Here is a 13,863-nt window from a genome sequence, read left to right as displayed (position 1 = left end):
CATGACACAATGATATAGCTGACACATATGAAATAATGATAGATGCTATAAAAATGATGTAGTACTGAAAATTGAGTTTTGTTTTCTTTTAAAGTTAAAATAACTTTTTAATGACTCCTGTGATTCAGTTAACAAGCATTTATTCATTCATTCATTTATTCATTTATTTATCTGTTTATTTATTTATTTATTTATTTATTTTAAGCCCTTACCTTCTGTCTTGGAGTCAATACTGTGTATTGGCTTCAAGGCAGAAGAGTGGTAAGGGCTAGGCAATGGGGGTCAAGTGACTTGCCCAGGGTCACACAGCTGGGAAGTGGCTGAGGCCAGATTTGAACCTAGGACCTCCCGTCTCTAGGCCTAGCTCTCAATCCACTGAGCTACCCAGCTGCCCCCAACAAGCATTTATTAAGCACTCACTATGTGCCAGGAATTGTGCTAAGTACTAGAAATACAAAGAAAATTAAAAATCAGACAGGAACTCCCATTCTAACAGGGAAGACAACATTCATATGCATTTGTATATAACAATTTGTATAAAGGGTAAATTAGTGTAGATATACTACCTGTAGGGATTAAAGAGATAGGAAAGATTTCTTCCAACAACTGGTATTTGAATTGGATCTTGAAGTCAGGAGGCAGGTAAAGGAGGACAACATTCCCAGCATGGTAGACAACCAGTGAAATGCATGAAGTTAGGAGATGGAGTGTCTTTTATGAGGACAGCAAGAAGGCCAAGGCTGTTAGACAACAGCTGGGGGTGGGGGTATACCTGCATAACATGATCAGGACTATGATTCCAGAAAATCCTAAAAGTAGTATCAGGAGAGAAGGGACCATATACGAGAGATATATTACAAAGACAGATCAGGAAATGGGAAAGAATGAATATGGGAATTGGGGAGAAATTACAAAGCCAAAGATGAGACATCTAAGCTTATGAGGCTGTAAGGTTGGTGGTACCCACAATTATAACAGGGGAAGTAAGAAAAAGGGATGACTTTGAAGGAAAGATAAGGAGTTCTATTTTGGACATGCTGAATTTAAGATGTCTACACAACATTCTATTAGAGAAGACCAACATGGCAGTTAGAATCAGAACTGGAAGGAGAGAGGTTAGGGCTACATAAACAATTCTGGCAACCAGATGCATAGAGATAAGTGAATCCATCAGAAATGATGAGATCAGTATCAAGCAAAATAGTATACAGAGTGTGAAAGGCCCAGGATAGACCCTGGGGGTACACTCATGTTTACTGGGTGTGACTTGGATGAAGATCACACAAAAGAGACTGAGAGAGAAGTCAGAAAAGGAGAACCAGAAGAAAGCAATGTCTCAAAAATCTAAGAAAGCATTAAGGAGAACAAAGTGGAAAGTGTCAAAGGACATAAAGAGAAAAAGAAGTCCAAGAGCTGAGAAAAGTCCATTAGTTTTAGAAATTAAGAAATCATTAGTATTTTTGGAGAGTGGTTTCAGTTGTTTGCTGGGGTTGGAAACTAGATTGGGTAGCATTCAGAAGTAAAAGAGGAGAGGATGTGTATTAAAGATGGTTTTTCTCAAGCAATTTAGCATGAAAAGTAGTAGAGCTATGGGATGATAATTGGGGAGATGGGTGAATCAATTTGAGAGTTTTTTTTAAGGAGGTAGACAAAGCCTATTTTTCAGGGATAGAGAGAAGCAATAAATAGATAGAGTGACTGAGGATTGGTAAAGGAGTGGGGATAATAGAGGATAAAACAGTGCTAAAAGCCATAGTAAGAATGGAACAGAGGGTACATGTAAAGAGATTTGCCTTAGCAAGAAGAAAGGCCATCGCTTCATGTGAGTCAGGTGAAGTAGGAAATAGTAAAAGAAGGCATCTGAGTGATATAATATGAGAGGGATAGAAAAAAAAGGTGGCTCTTGGTACATGACCTCAATTTTTTCAGTGATGTATGTGGCAAAGTTCTCTGATAAGAAGGTAGGGGAATGGGGCAATATTTAATATAAGAATGAAATTTTTTGTAATAGCTGATATGGTGAAACTAACTGGTTCAATTATGGAGGTCCAGAAGGTACAAAAGAACTGCCTCACTGCAGCAATGGTCCAGTTGATAAACATAAAAAATTTTATGTTTAGTTCAACAACATAGAAATGAAAGTAATGGATAGTAAGGGTAATCCAGAGTTAGTGCTTGACAAAGCAAGATATAAGAAGTCAAGATAATTGTGTGTGTGATATTATGGGGTGAACTGGTTCACCAAGGGGTCAGGACAGGGAGGGAAGGGTAGAGATTTTAGTCAGTGTAGGAGTGATGGCCTAGGAACAAATAGAAGAGAGGCAGCACTGGAAATCATGGTGAGGAAAAGTAATGAAGTAAGGAATTATGAGGCAGAATGAAAAAAGATTATTGCCATAGGAATTTCAACATTCATGAATGTGGAAGTAGAAAATTTGTAGGAGATGACAAGTCTCAAATGATAACCATCTCTGGGTATAGTTGAAGAAGAAGTAGAGAAGTCATTGCAAAAAAGTTACAGTACCCCTAAAGAAGTCTTTTTCAAGTGATAGAACTAGAATTTCTCTTCCCTCTAAATTTAGGATCCATTATATTTCTCAAAAAACAAAGGCTAGCTAAAAGACTGAGAAAAATGAAAATCCTATTAGTTACTTGAAAATCTTATTAGTTACTTCCAAAGGTAAACAAAATGTCAGATATACATGAATTCTTTGATGCTATAATTTAGAAATTGACAAAATTCACACCTGATCGTTTCTTTGTTAAAATCTACAGGAGAGCATTCCTACATAGAGATGGTATGTTGCCTTCTAAGAAAACAATTCATGTCTGCAAGATGCATGGTTTCTAATCATCCAAAGTTGGTACGGTATGACATCAACTTTAAATAGTCCTTAAGAAAAATGACCTGACACAGCTCCTCAATCGATATGTACTATTTCATTTATGAAGAAGCTAATAATTTCTTTTAATGTTTCTGGCTTGGGGTTAATAAAAGAGCAAAATGAAAGCAAAGAAATTTCTATTTTAATCTGATGACACTAAATTATATATCTGGGAGGGCAGCTAGGTGGCTTAGTGGATTGAGAGTCAGGCCTAGAGATGGGAGGTCCTAGGTTCAAATCTAGCATCAGAGACTTCCTAGCTCTATGACCCAAGTCACTTAACCCCCAATGCCTGGCCCTAACCACTCTATTGATTCTAAGACAGAAGGAACATAATTTTTTTTAAATATTTAAGGGAAAAAAAAGATATTATGTCTATTTTCATTGTGGGTTCATTTAATTAGTCAAATGTTTGTGTCTTCCAGATTTAGTACAAGAGTTCTTTGTCTAAAGACTATGGTTTTAAAATAATAGCATGAGAAATTGATTGCTATTAAAGTGTATATAAAAGGCATTTTAACTCAATTTGATATCATTTTAATACATGATGCTTTCAGTTTAAATTTAAGGAGAAAAGTTGCTAATATTATAAAATAGTTTAATAAATTAGGAAAATCGCCATTTTTATTATAAAAATGAATATTTGATTCTTAGGGAAAGGTTATATTCATTTAGCTTTATGTGTTATATTTAGAATATGCTTATTAACACTGCAAAAACAGCAAATACAGAAGCTCCAGAAGAAATCTATAAATTAATGAAGTCAACAGTCATTTCACAGATGTTCATTACAAAAATAACCCAAATTCTTACAACTACATTCATCTGTCAAGGAAAAGCTCTCCTTATACCACATCCCTTTCAAGAAAATTCTATATGCTTGAAAATGACATAGCAAAATGGAAAAATGTACAACTGACCACACTTCACAATTGAGAATTTTATGTTAAACAGCTGTATAACCACAAATTTCTTGTCTTAACTGTCAAAATCAGAGAGTAAAAGAGCAAGCAAAGAGACATTAAAAAGTTCTTTGCTTTTTGGTTTGTTGTTTCCCTGAGTATATAGCTCTGCAACCTGAAAATAATTTTTATAAGACCAGAACCTTCAAAGATCTTTGCTAGATTGCAAATTAAACGTTTTTTAAAAACCCAGCAGTGGAAGGGATTTCATCACACAAAGATTTGACAATAGAACAAAAACACTCAAACCTTTTTCTAGCCAAAGAATCAGAAAATGAGAGATGGAGTAGACACTCAGAGACTCAATAGGGAGAACAATTAATACATAAACTAATTTTGTTTTTCTCATATATCTATATCCATTCATTCTCACTAATAAGAGAAATGGTCACTTTTGGAATACCATTTCCCCAGATCAGTTCATTTTTCTACCAGAAATTAGACAGAAATGAAGAACCCTCTGTAGCAGAAATACCTTTCCTGAAAACCTCAATTGACATCAATTCTGCTTCTCCTACCTAAAATGAAATTTTAAAAAAATTCTCTTCACAGGAAAAATAAAACTATTTCTCTCAGAATTTATGTCAATATGGGATTAAACTGTGATTTTATTTCTCCATGTTTTTTTATAAACAACTGGCTTTAAGGTACAGAAAATGAATGGGTCTATGCTCAAATTTGAAGGTACTTTGTAGTATCTATTTTGAAGCATGAGTACTTATACAACACTCATTTTCACCTTTAAAAAGATATTTAGCATACTGTTCACTTGCTTCAAATCTAAAAAACTTGGGATTTCTCTTCCCTTCTTCATCTATCTCTAAGCCCATAAATGCATGTCATAGAAAATTAAATTAATATCTTCTGTCTAACCCTCTTTCTTTGAGTTTCTCATTATTCAAATAAATAGGATCCATCAGCTGATTAAGGGCTGTATTTACTCACATCTAATTAAACATAACACCTTTTCCAGGAAGCATTAGTAGTTTTTAAAATACAGCTTGCTTATCTTTTTCTTACCCCACTTTCTCTTTGTGAAATAGGCATCAGCACTAGGGTCATTAAAGTGTCTGCTCATCATAGTTTCTCCGCCAGCATGGAAATCATATGCAAACACAAGGGCTTAAAATAAAACACAAACACGCAACTTGTTACTTAAATTTGGTTTCAGTGGCCAATGAAGCCTCCAATACAAAGGTAATTACAAGTTACTCACAATGCTCTCCGAATGCTTTAGTGGTAAATACTTCACGCAATGTTACAATATTTGAATGCTGAATTTTTTTCCACATATCAACCAATACCATACATTTTGTATTAACAAGTCGAAAACCTATCAAAGGAAAAATTCAATTAAATTTTTTTGTCATCACAGTCATCATTTCATTCAGACAGTGAAATTTTTATCACCACCTAACTAAAGTATCTTAGTTTATAACTTGAAAAAAAATTGTATGCTATTTTATTTTCAAGTAAAGGTATCTTGTTTCATAACTGTACTTTATACTTAAACTAAATTTTAAATAATTCAACACTTTCAGGATTATTTAAATCCTTTTAAGAATAGAAATGCTTAAATGAAGATAAATTATCCTGCTCACCATGTATCCTCCGAAGGCAATATGGCAGATCATCTTTGCTGTTTACAGCTTTGTAGCATGATGTGATATACCCAAAGTTACTTGATTTCTGTATCCGGTTGGGTGGTGGCAGTGGTTCTAAAGGGAAAAGGCTATGGTAGCTGTCGACTTCTGCAGGAACTGCTATAGCAATTTATAGGAAATAAACTTTAGACTCTCAGGACTTGTAAAAATTCAATAGCATTAAGGAAGGCATGAAAGATATTGGAAATTAATCAAGTGTCCAAATATATTTTTGTATTATAATTCACAGAAAATATTAATAAATGGTTTTTAAAATCCAATTATCCCATTTTGTCTTGATGTGAAAGTCCAATAGGTTCCATGCTTTAAGCTAGCACAAATCTCCCATCTTGGTTACAGAATATAATTCAAGTAAACTAGCAAGAAAAAAAAAATCAAAATATTCCCAATTTTGCTTTAGGAAAATAACACAGCAAACTAGAACCGACATTATATTTTGAAGAAACATTTTTATTTTATGCAAAAAAATACTTAAAATAAGGGAAAACATGCCCAGATCATCTCTCACGAAAGTAGTCACTCAAGTCATATTTATTTGTTCAATCGTGATTTCATGATCAGTATAGGAAACTCCAACTCCAGCTACAGACTTGTAAGATTTTCCATAACTTCTTAAGAGAGCTGCCTGATGCACTGAAAGGTTAAGTGACTTGCATATGATCCCACAATTAACAGAGACAAGACTTGAATTCAAGTTTTCCTAACTACTTAGACAGTCCTCTATTAACTATACCATGCTGTTTGATAATCATAAACAAATGGTTCAAAACTCTTTCAAAAGGTGAAATCACAACACTAAACTTGGGGATTTTTTGACATACGCATTCATTGCTTTGAATAAATAATCAAGTCAGCACAGGACAGAGTTTTAGAATCAGAGAGATCTGAGCTCAATTCCAGCCTTATTCACTCACTAGTTTTGTAACCCATCAGTTTCTCCATAGGGAAAAGAATAATAAGAGCGCCTACCTCACAGGGTGATTGTGAGAATGGAATGAAATAATATAAAGTGCTTTGCAAACTATTAAGTATTATTTAAATCCTAGCAATTATTAAATAAAATCCTATTAGGAGTTCTCACAAATAAGTTCTATAGAGGACATGTTCAAAGTGATTCCATCTACTATATATAATTATCATTATCCATTCTAAGAAATTTTCAATCTTCCAATTGAAGTAACCAAAATTGAAAAAGATAATTTTCCCAAGTACAATACAAATGGCCATTTCCCCTATAATTTGATAAGTAGGTGCTGATTTACTTTTGAGATTGAAATCTTTATTCTCAGGATGGCCTATAAAAATGATCTTGGAAATAACGTTTAAGTATATTTACTAAAAGTTATATATGGAATTATCTGACAATTATATTCACTTCCAAAAAAAGCATATAAAACTATGCTAAATAATACCAATGAAAGAATATTATGAAAAGGCAATTTACTTATTCCCGAAGGTCTAGTGCACAAGAACTCCTCTAAACCAGTTATGTCCTACATGACAAGTAGTCATCCAACTTTTGCTTGTAGACCTCTAGAGAGCGGGGAAACTATTCATGTGAGGGCAGAAAATTCCACTAATGAGGAAGTTTTTTCTAACATCAAGACTAAATTTACTTCTAACTTCTACAAATTGTTCTTTTTTCTGCCATCAGTCAAGCAGACCAAATCAGGATCCACTTCTATAAGTCAGCCTTTCAAATACTTGATGACAATTATGTCTTCCTTATCCTTCCCTATATCTCCTTTTCTTCAGGTTAAACAGTCCAATTATTATGAGAAACAATCCTGAGGCCCTCCAATAGTCACACTGGCCGCTTCTAGGTGTTCAAAAGCTTACTGTGAAGATAAAACCAATATCCTTCCTAAAATATGACACCCATAACAGAATGTACCAGGTATGTTCTCATAGAAGGGCAACAGAGAAAGAGGCTATCACTTCATTCATTCCAGGCATTCTTACCTTTCTGTGTTCAGCCTAAAATCTTATTAACTTTTGTTATATAATATTACTGACTTACCCTGAGCATGCTGTATACTTGAACCAGATCTTTTGTAAACTCTTATTTAACTACACCACCAAAATCTGACCCATCAATAGATAACTTGCATTTTAAAATGAGAAATAAGGAAAGTAAGAAAAAAGACAACACTAAACTAAATTGTTCAAATTGGTTTAATTCTACATAAAACTATATTGTATTACACAAGTAATCATAAGCATATAATGCCATTATAGTAAATAATTTCCACAACAAAAGTCATGTGGGATATAGTAGAGGGCTGGCCTTACCCTGAGATGGCTATGGGCAAGTCACTTAAGCTGAGAGCTCTAGATAAATTTCTAAAAAACTTATTAAAGATATTTCCAATCTGGGTTAATGGAAATAGTTCCTTGAACACTAATTAAGTCACAGATCTGGACCCAAAAAAGAAAATACACTCTGTCTCACACTCTTCCTTCCCTCTTTCTTCTATCTCAAGTTGCATTTACCTGGGACATCTGCTTGATCAATTTGAGCCATTGTTATTAAATGTCTGTTGATCAGCTCCTAAGGGAAAAAAAATAGGAACGTTTACAATATAGAACATGCCTACTATAACATTATAACCTATCTTATAACAATAAAACATTCAATTTCCCAGTTATATACATTTTTCTTTAAAAGTTACGAAATATAACATTTCTAAAAAAGGTAAAGGATCTAGGTCCTGTAATCAGATAGGCCCTCATTCAGACTAAGCTGATCTACAGAGCCAATAACCTAATGTATTGTTTTTGATTCTATATGATAAAAATCTAGTCTGAAATTAACAAGGCTCTACCAAAAAAAAGTTATATATACATATACATATGTATATATATATTCCCTCCCAAAATTACTCTTCACCTATCCAAAGTGGCAGTAAGCTCAGACCCATCTTTATTTGAATAAATAATTTAATTGGCAATCTAAATATACTTTCGATCTTTTAACTCAAAAAAATCTTTATTTTCCTCTATCAACAAATTTCCTTAAACATAATAGTTAAGTCCTAAATAGTACAAATGATTAATTCTCTGAAGTAGTCACGTTATTCAAATGAGCACTGCATATTGCATTTGGGCTAGAATTGCCAGTTTATACCTTAGATGTTATGAATTAAAATACATGGGAGCAATTAAATGTATTCATTATAGATAGAAGGACCTAGTGATATATGCATACCAAGTTAAAATTAGTAATTTTGTTTAATTTGTATCTTACTACCACATTTAATTAGTTACGGTCATCTGAGAAGACACTACTTCATTACATTTCTTGGACCCAATCCTTACTTCCCCAAATTGTAGTAGTTGGTTAAAGAATTTCTTATTCTCAATTACAAAAGCATACCTGCCGGAGTTCATCAGCCATGAAGAAGGAAGGTGCATTTGCTTTTGGTTGCATATATGCAACATGAGGTGCAGTTGGAGGATAAATATGATAGTTTGGAAATACCTAAGAAGTGTGGGGGGGAAATGAAGATTGGTTTTTAATGTAAGATCACAATCAGAATAAATGTGCAATCTTTAAATAAAAAATATCCTAGGAAATGAGTGTTAACACATTAAACATTCTGAATTGATTTATTTTAATTAAGTAAATCACTGTAAAAATATTAAAATAACAAATGTGAATCAATCTGTACCTGCAAAAATACAGAGTAAGTTAAATATTAAATGTCTTGGTGGGAAAAAATGAGATTTAAAAACAGAGATATTGTCTTACGAATTTTTGGCAGATTTATAAATAAGAGATTAGGGGGAAAACACTGAAAATAGATGCTGAAGAAAATTTGTAGGGTCTTCCAACTACAAAATAATAATGTCCTGGGTACCAATGCCAGAATCCAAAGATTTTGGTTATCTCTTTCACCAATTAAAACTATTTACTTGTTAATTTACTTGTCAACTTTTTAAAGGGTCAAAGATCACAGCTATTAATTAACTTTAAAACTCAAGAGGACAGAAGTTTTTGACAAATATTTCATCTTCCATTTTAAGAGATACACCTAAGAACTTATGCTTTTTACTTCTCTTTCTTTAGTCTTTTACTTCTTTTGCTTTATAATTTCTATCTATTCTTACTTCAACTGATCCAAACTCAAATGGGATAACGAAAAATATATTCTTTTACGTAAGTATAAGTTTTTAGTATGTTTATTGAGTAAATAGTTGTTCTAATGGTTAACTAAGCTGAACAATTTTTACCACTCTTTTTAAAAAAATATAAAAGTAAATTACATTGTTTTACTTGAATGTGACCCTGAATTCTCTTTCCCCTCCATACTCCACCCCAACATTGGACTTCAAAAGGAAAAAAATTCCCCACCATCCCTGTAGCATAGCCCACAAGTTTTTCTATAGTCATTTTTGATGCTTCAGTTAGCTGAATGGCATTTGTCTTGTTATTTCAGTTTTCTCATCTCCAACATGATAATAAAACAGACTTCTTTAAAAGTAAAGATTCAAATGAGCTATTTTAAAATTTAAAACTTAAGAGTACCTACTCTTAAAAATATCTTACAATTTGGGAAAGAAAATTTCAAAAAATACTATATTAATTATAAAAGAACCCAGGTGTAGTACAAAATTTAATTAACAAAAACCTCTAGAATTTTTTTTCAGGGTGAATTACATGGCCATATTTGCAGTTAAAAATTATCTAAGGTTTTTTTTAAATTAATATCTTAAATTGCTAAAAATTTAGTTGAGAAATTAGTTTACTTATTTTTTCAAGAAAAAAAAGTATTATTTGAAAAAGAACATTAAAAGCACGGCTCTTAAAAAAAAACAAAGAAGTTGAAATTACGTTTCTGTTCTAACTGAAAAACTTGTATGTTGTGTTTGATTATCTATTCAATGATCATTTCAGGAGAAGATAACTAAAAAACACTCAACTTAGTGCATTACTAAAAGGTAACAAAGTGGGGGCAGCTGAGTGGTTCAGTGGATTGAGAACCAGGCTTAGAGACAGGAGGTCCTAGGTTCAAAATCTAGCCTCATCCACTTCCTAGCTATGTGACCCTGGGGCAAGTCATTTAACTCCCATTGCCTGGCCCTTACCACTCTTCTACCTTGGAACCAATACACAGTATTGGGACAGATGGTAAGGGTTTTATAAAAATAATAATAAAAATAAAATAAAAAAATAAAAGGTAACAAAGTATACAATCAATGTCAATATCATTAGGCAAAATTATGATCAATAACATTTTCAGATGAACATCTTTAATATTTAATTACATTACCTTTATAATTCACAGAAGCACTGATCCTTAATATTTGCTTATATACCAAGAGCAAATCATTATTGAAATGGACTATGACTTAGCAGCTGTATTTTCTATATTAGTACAATCTATTATTGGCAAAAGTTATGTTTAACCAGATTTGTGGCATAGTTTGTTTGGCACAGAGTAAAGGAGGGGGCACATCTTGCATCTCTGATGCACTGTGTCTCTTGACATCTTTATTTATATCATGCCTTTAACTCATTTATTACTTGCAGTGCCTTTCTCTTTTTCTGAGTTTTGGTTCACCAAGAAGATCTTCTGTCCCCCCCAATCATTACTTCATTCCACTGGCCACAACAACTGCCAAGAAAAGATCAATTTGCTCACTTAGTTAATGGAGCAATAACCTTATAACCTGATGTCTTGAATTATCAGCTTTTATCTTAAAGTATAAACATAAGAAGCCAACAGGAATCCACTATTAAAATTACTGTGAATGGGTGTTCTTATAAGAGGGGAATGTCCTAAAACTGTAAAAGGAAAGAAAAAAGTAGAATATGGGGAAAAAAAAACAAAACATATCTCTTAGTTAACACAAATTTATACAAATTAAAGAAATTTGAAGGAGTTTTTTTTTTAAAGGCCTAAAATGAAGAGGAATTGTGAGAGTTTTAAATTAAAACAGAAAGATAATTTAATTTCAGTCACTTTTAGAAAATGAAGTTGGGGACAGAGGAAGGCAGGAAAAATTAATCCCTTCTAAATCTAACCAATTATTTCATTCCATTTATGTTTTAAGTAGCAAAAATAAAAACTTCTATTTTAAAGGGCAATTTAGATTTAAAATGTTGTGATAATATTAATTTCTTCTCTAAGATATACATACCATTCCAGTCAAAGGTGCTGGAGTTGTGTCAGTATAGAAGTATGTTGTTCCACCTACAGTTTCCTTCTGGATAACCTGGCCAGTAGATGAAGTCTGAGAAACAGGATTATTAAGAGGTGTAGAGGCACTAGAAGGCACCAAGTAATTTGCTGGGTTTGGAGTATGACTTCTTCTTCTAGGTGCAGGAGATGTATGTGGAGTAATTTTAGGGGAATGAAGAGGTGAGGATCCGGCAGACAGTGACATTCCTAAAGAAAATATAAAATATATTCTTAACAAAACCATCTGTTTTCATAAAATAGATTAATAAATATTCAGTTATGAAAAACTTATTTTCTAAATCCTATTCAACAAAAAAAATGAAGTACAATTTAAAAGGTTTTTATGAAGAGAACATTTTTACAATTCCCCTTCAAATACAGAAATTATAAAAAATTAGAAAGCATATTGTAATGTTACGTCTCTTTCAGATCAAGGTTTAAACACTTCAAAATGGTAAGTCAATAATTACTTCTCAAACAATTTAAAAATTCTACTTTTAGTGGGAAAATTGTGTTTTTCCAACAATTATTTTAAAGAATTTCATTTTTAGTAAGGAAACAATCCCCTCCAAATTCTAAAAGTATTAGCAACTGTCAAAGGAGCTAATAAAGATACCATGCCTATTTTCAGCTGAATACAGTTAACAGAATTTTTTAGCTACTATAAGCACTTGATTTTGTAAAGTCAAGTACCAAGAAAAAAGAATGAAATTTATCTTCAAGTCTAAATGGGAAAAATAAAAATTTAAACTATGCCCTGGAGATTCATTCAACAATGACTACTGAGGAAATAGGTTTAAAGTATATCCACATTTACAAAATATATGCCTCCTGAAAGTAGGGGCTTTCATCCTTTTCTTTATATTCTCAGTACTCAGCATGATGCTTGGTATGCAACAGATATTTAATAAAATGACTGTTAACTGTCTGAAATATAATAGGTATTTTAAGGAATTATGGAAAGACAGTATTGTCTTTACTTTCTAAGAACAAGTGATCTTAGTACACTGAAACATTTGGGGTCATGGTACCAACTAAAAATGTGCTAGATTTCAGCAGAAAGCAACATGTTAGTCAGATATGATTCTGAGGTATACTCCAACCACCTCTTAAAGATGTGCAGAAGTAACAGGCTTCATGTTGACAGCTATGGCATGTAAAAGGTGAAGAGACAAGAGGGGCTTTTGATCAGCTTCTATTTCTGATATGGTATTACTTGTTTATTTTTTCTAGTTCAATTCAAAAATACTGAATTATCAATACCATTAGACGTAAAAAGGGTGGCATTATAAAAAAGCTAGTATGTAAATATTAACTTCACATCAAATATAATATAATATAATAAGAAAAGGACCTAAGTGTCAAAAGACCAAGGACTAGAGTCGCACTCACTTGATATCTAATATATTACAAACCTTGAAGTGCTATACAGATGAAGTTAATATCAAGATCTTTTATCCATTTTCCTAAAGGCAAAGTGGCATTGAGAAGCAAAAAGACATGAATGTATGTATTTATGTGTTTACACACACACACACACACACACTCTCTCTCTCTCTCTCTCTCTCTCTCTCTCTCTCTCTCATTCCCCCACTCTTTTGAGCCTTGAAATAACTTTGTGAAATAGGAAATTACTATATGGCAGACGAGGAGCTTGAGGCTTAAAAAGGATTAGTGATTCACTCTGTTTTGAAGCCAAAACTCAGTTAACTACAGTTCAGACTTCAAGCTTAGATTTCTCTCCACCACATGGTAACATATAACAGTGCCTACCAAAAAAAAATGTACTTAGGAAGAATTGCTTGATTTTGCAAATATTTGAGGAAATACATGGAAGAGGAAGCAAAAACACATTTTTTAAAATGACATGCATGGGTATCTAGCAAAAATGACAAAAAAAAAAGCAGAATGTCAAAGTTGGAGAAGTTGTGGAAAGTTAAAACTATTGTAGTGTTAATAGAGCTGTCAATTAACATAACCATTCTGAAAAGCAATTTGGAATTATGCTTTGTTACCTTTTAATTGGAATACTGTTAATCACCCTCTTATTCTTGCAACATACTATTAAAAATGCAATGCAAATTAAGTGGCTAAAATGTCTATATACCCAAAGATTCCCCTATTAAGCATATTTATCTCTAAAGAGGTTTATTAACCACCTCCCCCC

General features: G+C 32.7%; 1 protein-coding gene across 5 annotated transcripts in view; it reads right to left on the bottom strand.

Annotated features, from left to right (window-relative positions):
- Positions 1-13,863, bottom strand: part of PAN3 (poly(A) specific ribonuclease subunit PAN3) — a 150,600-nt gene that overhangs the window by 27,337 nt on the left and 109,400 nt on the right. For 3 of the 5 annotated variants that reach the window (XM_056794726.1, XM_007495259.3, XM_007495261.3), the window contains 6 exons: positions 11,656-11,903; positions 8,888-8,992; positions 8,005-8,062; positions 5,449-5,610; positions 5,064-5,180; positions 4,868-4,969 (listed from right to left, as the gene is read on the bottom strand). In XM_056794726.1, the coding sequence (XP_056650704.1) occupies positions 4,868-4,969; positions 5,064-5,180; positions 5,449-5,610; positions 8,005-8,062; positions 8,888-8,992; positions 11,656-11,903 (792 nt within the window). The remainder of the gene's footprint in view (positions 1-4,867; positions 4,970-5,063; positions 5,181-5,448; positions 5,611-8,004; positions 8,063-8,887; positions 8,993-11,655; positions 11,904-13,863) is intronic. The other 2 variants (XM_056794723.1, XM_056794724.1) reach the window with 1 other exon arrangement.

Source organism: Monodelphis domestica, chromosome 4, assembly GCF_027887165.1.
Source record: "Monodelphis domestica isolate mMonDom1 chromosome 4, mMonDom1.pri, whole genome shotgun sequence".
NCBI classification, from domain to species: Eukaryota; Metazoa; Chordata; class Mammalia; order Didelphimorphia; family Didelphidae; genus Monodelphis; species Monodelphis domestica.
This window is presented reverse-complemented; position numbering and strand designations above follow the sequence as displayed.